The 6,090-nt window shown below is 53.9% G+C and overlaps 1 protein-coding gene across 2 annotated transcripts in view; it reads right to left on the minus strand.

Annotated features, from left to right (window-relative positions):
* Positions 1 to 1,884: 1,884 nt before the first annotated feature.
* The window catches only part of Lrrn4 (leucine rich repeat neuronal 4), a 9,940-nt gene continuing 5,734 nt past the window's right edge, over positions 1,885 to 6,090 (minus strand). For both annotated transcript variants that reach the window (XM_005380854.2, XM_005380853.2), the window contains exons 4-5: positions 5,306 to 5,443; positions 1,885 to 3,871 (exon numbers count right to left, since the gene is read on the minus strand). In XM_005380854.2, the coding sequence (XP_005380911.1) occupies positions 2,557 to 3,871; positions 5,306 to 5,443 (1,453 nt within the window). In that variant the 3' untranslated portion in view covers positions 1,885 to 2,556. The remainder of the gene's footprint in view (positions 3,872 to 5,305; positions 5,444 to 6,090) is intronic.

Here is a 6,090-nt window from a genome sequence, read left to right on the forward strand (position 1 = left end):
GATAGTGAATTGTTATAAAACAGATTCTGCCAGTTTATAAAATACACTGGGGTTGTATTAAATTAGGCATGTTCAGTTGTTACGTTCATGCAGTATAGACCTAAGACATGACATTGAATTCAGTGTCTCCACAAAATAGACCCCTTTTACCAGGACTACAGATGTTGGGCTCAATTACATGTGTGAGGGCTTTCCACTTAATTCATCGCGGATTTTGGCTTCTGTGCTCCAACTTTTAGGCCATTTTGCATCAGTCCAACCCTCTTGGTTATGTGATAATAGGGGTACACCTTAGAATTTTCACAAGCGCGTTCCAAACTTTAAACACCTGGAAATAATAGTGTTGAGGTAGGATAGAAGAAATAAAACCAGGTAGAAAGGACACCAAGGAATCGAGAATTTAAAATTGTACTTTTCAAAAGAAACTTCAGCTTCACAACATGAGCCAGGTTGGTGGTGGGTTTTCCCCTTCCAAAACAGCAAACGTGGCCACTCCCCAATGCACTCGGCACAGGTCCGCCCCTTCCCTTTCGCCTGCAAATTCCCTTTCCTTCCGCTTCCTCCAGCCCAAAATCAACTGCGGGAGAGACAGCCTGGCGCTACCTCCACCTCCAGCCCACAGGATGACTAGCACTGTGACCTGGCAGACAGTGACAGTACACATCCGAGATCACCCCGATTGCTAATAGCCCTTAAACGTGAGCCCTGGCCTGGCTTAGAACTCGCGCCTCCCGCCTGGAGCACCCACATGCTGCTCTTGAGTGTGTCCTATCTTCCTCTAATAAATCCCCCTCCTGCCTTTTCACTGACTCATCCTGAAAAATTCCTTTTCCCTGAGGGGAGTCGGCAAGCCTGCACTTACTTTAAAGGGGTGGGTTGAGTTCTTTATCCTCGAGGAGCCTGTGACAACTTTTTGGTTGGGTGAAATTTGGACCCAGTACTCAGACTGCAGCGTGGTTTGGAAACAAAAGATACGTGGGGTTCAAGCTCGACATTTTCTACAGCAGAAATAAGTCTACTGTGAGTTAAATTTTGTCTCCCAGAGATGAGCTCCAGTCTTCTGACCTCCAGGACCTGTGAATGTGACCTGTTTTGGAAATAGGGTCTTTGCAGAGTCAGGGTGAGGTCACACTTACTGACCTGTGCTTTTATTGCCTTTATTTTTTTTAAATACGGTGGGAGGAGGCCGGATCTGGATGTGGAGACAGAATGCCTTGGGGTGACAGCGGGTGTAGATTAGCTTAAAGTCTGTAAACCAGGGAGCACCAAGGAAAGCTGGGAAATCATAACACAGTTTTCCTATCCTCCCGGAGGAACCAGCCCCCATCATTCTGTAGTTTACTTCTGGATCTCTGGCCCGAACTGTATCACAGTAAATTTCTGTTGTTTTAAACCACAGCAGACTGGCTGGGCGTGGTGGCGCACGGCTGTAATCCCAGCACTCGGGAGGCTGAGGCAGGAGGATCACTGTTAGTTCGAGACCAGCCTGGGCCACAAAGTAAGCTCAAGGCCAACCTGAACTGCACAGCAAGACCCTGTCTCAAAAAAAACAAAAAACAAATAAACCACAACAGACTAACAAATACTAACATAAAAAATTAAAATCTAGAAACTGGGTCCCAAGTATAATTTCACAGGATCACTTTTTCCCTGTTCAGATCAACATGAAAAACCACTAAAGCACTGGTAAATTGGGAGCATTGCGCTGCTTTGGCTTCCAGTCAGAACCTGGAAGGCTTTCACTCATTTCTTCTTTCACTCATTTCTTCTTTCACTCATGGCTCACACTTGTAATCCTAGCACTCAGGAGGCTGAGGCAGGAGGATCACTGAGTTCAAGACCAGCCTGGGCTACAAAATGAACTCAAGGCCAGCCTGAGCTGCACATCAAGACCCTGTCTCAAAAAGACAAACAAAAAACAAAAAAAGAAAAAGTCCTGAAAGTGAGCTTATTGTGCTTCCTAAGAAAAGGAATTCGTACTACTTCTGGCTATTCAGTCTTGGGTGAAATGCAGCATCGCACAGGTCTTCCTGAAAGACCAGTTTTCCCTGCGAGGCCCGAAGCATATTTGCTCAGTCATGAAATGCCACTCACAGACCCGGAAGGCCTCCCTCGGGAAGCCCCTGGCGGTGGCAGCGCTGTCCCCTGCCTGCCAGGTTGCAGGGGCTGATTCCTTGAACAAAATGTCTTTTCATGCTTTGACCTGACCTCAGCCACAAGTGATCGTGCTCTGAAAAGACCTAAGGATGCTGTTTCCAGTATGGCAGAAAAGGCCAGGCGGTGCGATTTCTCTCTTCCTGCTTCTGTGCTCTGCTCTGCTGGATTCTGAGGGGCCCTGACTGCTGAGAACCCCCAACGAGCACGGGAGAGGCTGCTGGGTGCCAGTGGGCGCGGCCTGGCATTGACCATCAGGGACAGCAGAGAAGGGAAAGCACTGGTCCTTGGACAGAGACAGTGCGTGCCCGAGGCGTGGCGGCCTCATGAGACTGGAGCAGACGGGGCCGTTTGGCTGTGGTCCTTCTGGACAGAGATCAGCTCGGTGGAAGAAGGCAGTGGCTAGGTGAAGGTCTGCAGCTTCACTGAGGCCTCGGGTGTGTGTGTGGTGCTGGGGGTGGAGCCCGGGGCTTGGTGTGCCTCTGGGCAGAGCCCCGTCACTTTGCTCTGCCTGCAGTCTTGGCCCGGGTTTTCGAAGGGTAGCAGGTATGGGTTCCTGAAGGCCACCAGGTACTGGTCATGGTTGTGCCCGCATAGCTTCCGGCCTCGCCTGCAGAGGCACACAAACAGCACCAGGGTGCTGATGAGCAGCAGGCCACAGGCGGTGCCCAGCACCACCAGGACGGCCACCAGGCTGGGCTTGGTGGTAATGGTGGTGCACGGCCTCTTCCAGCCCCTGGACCGAGGCTGGCTCAGGCCTGCGGCGTTGGCCGCCACCACGCACACGCGGTAGGTGGTGCCCGGTGACAGCCTGTACAGAGGGTGCTGCCGGGCGGTGGCATAGATGTCACCCACCACCGACTGGTTCCCCGCTTCGCCCTCCACGGAGTAGTGGATCTGGTAGGTGCGCACGACTGAGTAGGGGGCGCACCAGTGGACGAGCAGCGACGTGTCAGTCACCTCCGACACCCCCTGTAGCTGGGGCAGGTCGGGGACAGTGTCCTCCCTGGTGAGGCCAGGGCAGGTGCAGCGTGAGCGCCTCTGCAGCTCCACACAGGGGGTCTGCAGGTGCCTGCACGGGTCGTAATCGCAGGGGATGCTGTGGTGGGACGCTCTCACCACTTTGGACCCCTCCTCTTCGGTCCCCTCCTCACTGTCATCCAGTAGGATGACGGGAATCTCATCATCAGAAGGACTGGAGTGGGGGGCCTGGGGCGCTGGCTGTGTCCTCTGGTCAGGCTGAGTCCTACTCATGGTGCTCCCTGCAGTAGGGATGGGGCTAAGGTGTTTGGTGGCGAGCGAGGTGGTGGCAGCTGAGACCCTGGGCTTCGGGACCAGACTGGCAGCGTGTTCTTGGTGCCCTGTCCCGCTGGCAGTCCTGGGTGCAGTGCTGGTTGGCCTGAGGCTTGCTGTTGTAGGGTGGGCACTGGAGGGGACAGTGCCCCCCAAGGTGCCATGGGGTGTCCACGAAGCCTGTGTGAGGGACAGCGCGGTGGAGGGTGAGGCTTTGGTGACACTCGGCTGGCCTCTCGCAGGTTGAGCAGAGAGTCCTGGTGAAGGTGGTGCAGAAGCCAAGCCAGCAAAAGAGGATGGGTTTGAATCCGGGAGGGTGGTGCTGTGGCCCGACCTGCACACATCCGGCAGCTGGGAGAGGGGAAGAGCTGCTGAGAAAGGGCCCGCGGGTCCTGCAGCTGGTGTGCACATCGTGTCCGCCACCCTGGAGGGGAAGCCGGCCAGTTAGAAGACGTCTGCGTCAGGGCCTCTCTGGGCTGGGCAGTCCTCAGATCCCGTCTCAGCCAGGCACCACCTGGTACGCAGCCCACACATACCACATTTGGAGGGGGGACCTGGCATCGCTCCCATTGGGCAGAAAAGGAGACAAGTTTAGAAAGAGGAAGTGACTGCCCAGAAGACCCTGGCCAGCAAACAGCAGAGCCTGAACCCAGACCTGGGTGAGCACAGCGAGAGGGTGCCCAGAACCTCCAAGCAAAGCCCCTCGCCTTGTTCTCGCCGTCTCCTTCCTGACGGTGCTCACGAGCACACACTTAAAAGCTAACACGCCTGGGCGCTCGCCATATGCTAAGCACTATTCTTCACACTTTAGCAACTCATTCACTGCTTATAAGGTAGGTGCTTTTATCTGCATTTTACAGATGAGGTGCGAAAGGCAGACTTTAACTCTGCCGCATTGTCAGTGGTATGATGAAGCCAGACTCTCTGGCTCCAGCCTGCACCCTCAACCTCTTCCTTAATACGATCGCGAGACCCTGACTGTGAAGAGACGGGGGTGTTCGTGTTCAGAAGCAAAGTGGGAGAAGAGGTGCAGAGGACTGCACGTCACAGCCGAGTGTGGATGGGAGCTGAGAAGAGAATCAGGATGTCTGGCTCGTCTCCCTAACAGGAGCAGTTCACTGGTGGGGCTGATCTGAGGGTGCTCAGGACCGGGATGCCCTTGGCTCCCCAGCACCCATCTTCTGGGGCCAGCCTGGGTGTGGCTTCCCCACCGCAAGAATAGCTCTTCCAGCCAACAGCCTTCACAAGAATTCTTTTTGTCCTGGCCAGGAGAGAGCTTCATAAGTCCACTGGCTTCGGGCTGAATGACCCAGGAGAGGAAGCCAGGCTCCATCTTGGGTGTTCAGCAGGGCCAGAGGTTAAGAGCACAGTTTGGGGAGAAGACGGATCTTACCTTCTCCATCCAGCAGCTGCATGGATTTAATCAAATGTCTCATCTGTATTAGCCCTGTTCCCCTTGCCTGTAAAATGTGGCAATGATACACTTGCTCTGGCAGAGGCGGGGTTAGTTGCTCACTTAACCCACTTCTTTTTCCCCCACTGGGCGCTCAGCTAGACTACATTTCCCAGCATCCTCTGCAGTTGGGCCTGTCTACTGACTCCTGGCCAATGAAAGTGAGGAGAAGCGAGAACCACCCCTGGACCTACCCTACTTAAATGCTCCCAAATCAGCTCCTCCTTGTTCTTTGCCCCTTCAGGCTGGCTGGGATGGGGATGGCGCCTTGTCGCCCACCCGGATGGGACCATATGGGGGAGGGCTGCCCTGCCCAACACTGTCCAAATGTCCAGCATGGTCATGACAACTCCAGCTCCTGAAGGCTGAACCTCACCCCTCAGCCGTCCGCTTTGTCAACGTTACCTGCGCAGGACAGTTCTCTTCGCATCCAGGAGGAGCCAGGACAACTCACAGTTGCAAGTGAGAGGGTTGCCGAAGAGGTTAACAGACAGCACCTGGGAGGAATTCCTGGTCCAAGGAGGGAAGGAACTCAAGTTGCAGCTGAAATATCACAGAAAAAAAATCAGTCATCAGACTTTTACAGTAGGTTAAAAATGTTTGAGAGATGCACGGTGGTCCCGGGGAAAGCCATTCCATTAGGGGTTGGAGGAGGCTGCTTTGGGTGGGGCCCCTCGTGATGCTGGGGCTCATCAGTCTCATCCCTCATATCAATAGCGGTAATTCCCTCCTGACCACTGGTTATGCCAACAGGAGTCCGTGATGACGAACCTGTTGACAAATGTAGATCTCCACACAAACGCAGTGCTACTGTAGACTGGCAACGCCCCACACCTGGACTGTAGCTGATGGCGTGCAACGCTATGCCTTTGGGAGATGCCACACGTATGTGCAACAGCTAGCACTTGCTGAGGAAAGAATGCCCCAGAGTTTAGTAGCTGAAGACAATATCTATTCTCTTCTTTCACGTGATTCTGTGGGTTGCATTGGTCCTTCCTGTGCTCTGGGGCAGATGCTAATGTTCTCAGTGAGGAAGGACACTCCAATCCAATCTGCTCTAACACTCTGGCCGGTGCGGATGTGACAGTCATCACCTCGGGAACACCAGCTACACATGTGTGCCACATGCTGGAACTTAGGCTGCCCCCACAGATCCAAACTTGGACTCTTTTTTTTTCTTTTCTTTCTTT

Source organism: Chinchilla lanigera, unplaced genomic scaffold (assembly GCF_000276665.1).
Source record: "Chinchilla lanigera isolate Chin_1 unplaced genomic scaffold, ChiLan1.0 scaffold00014, whole genome shotgun sequence".
Classification (NCBI taxonomy): Eukaryota; Metazoa; Chordata; class Mammalia; order Rodentia; family Chinchillidae; genus Chinchilla; species Chinchilla lanigera.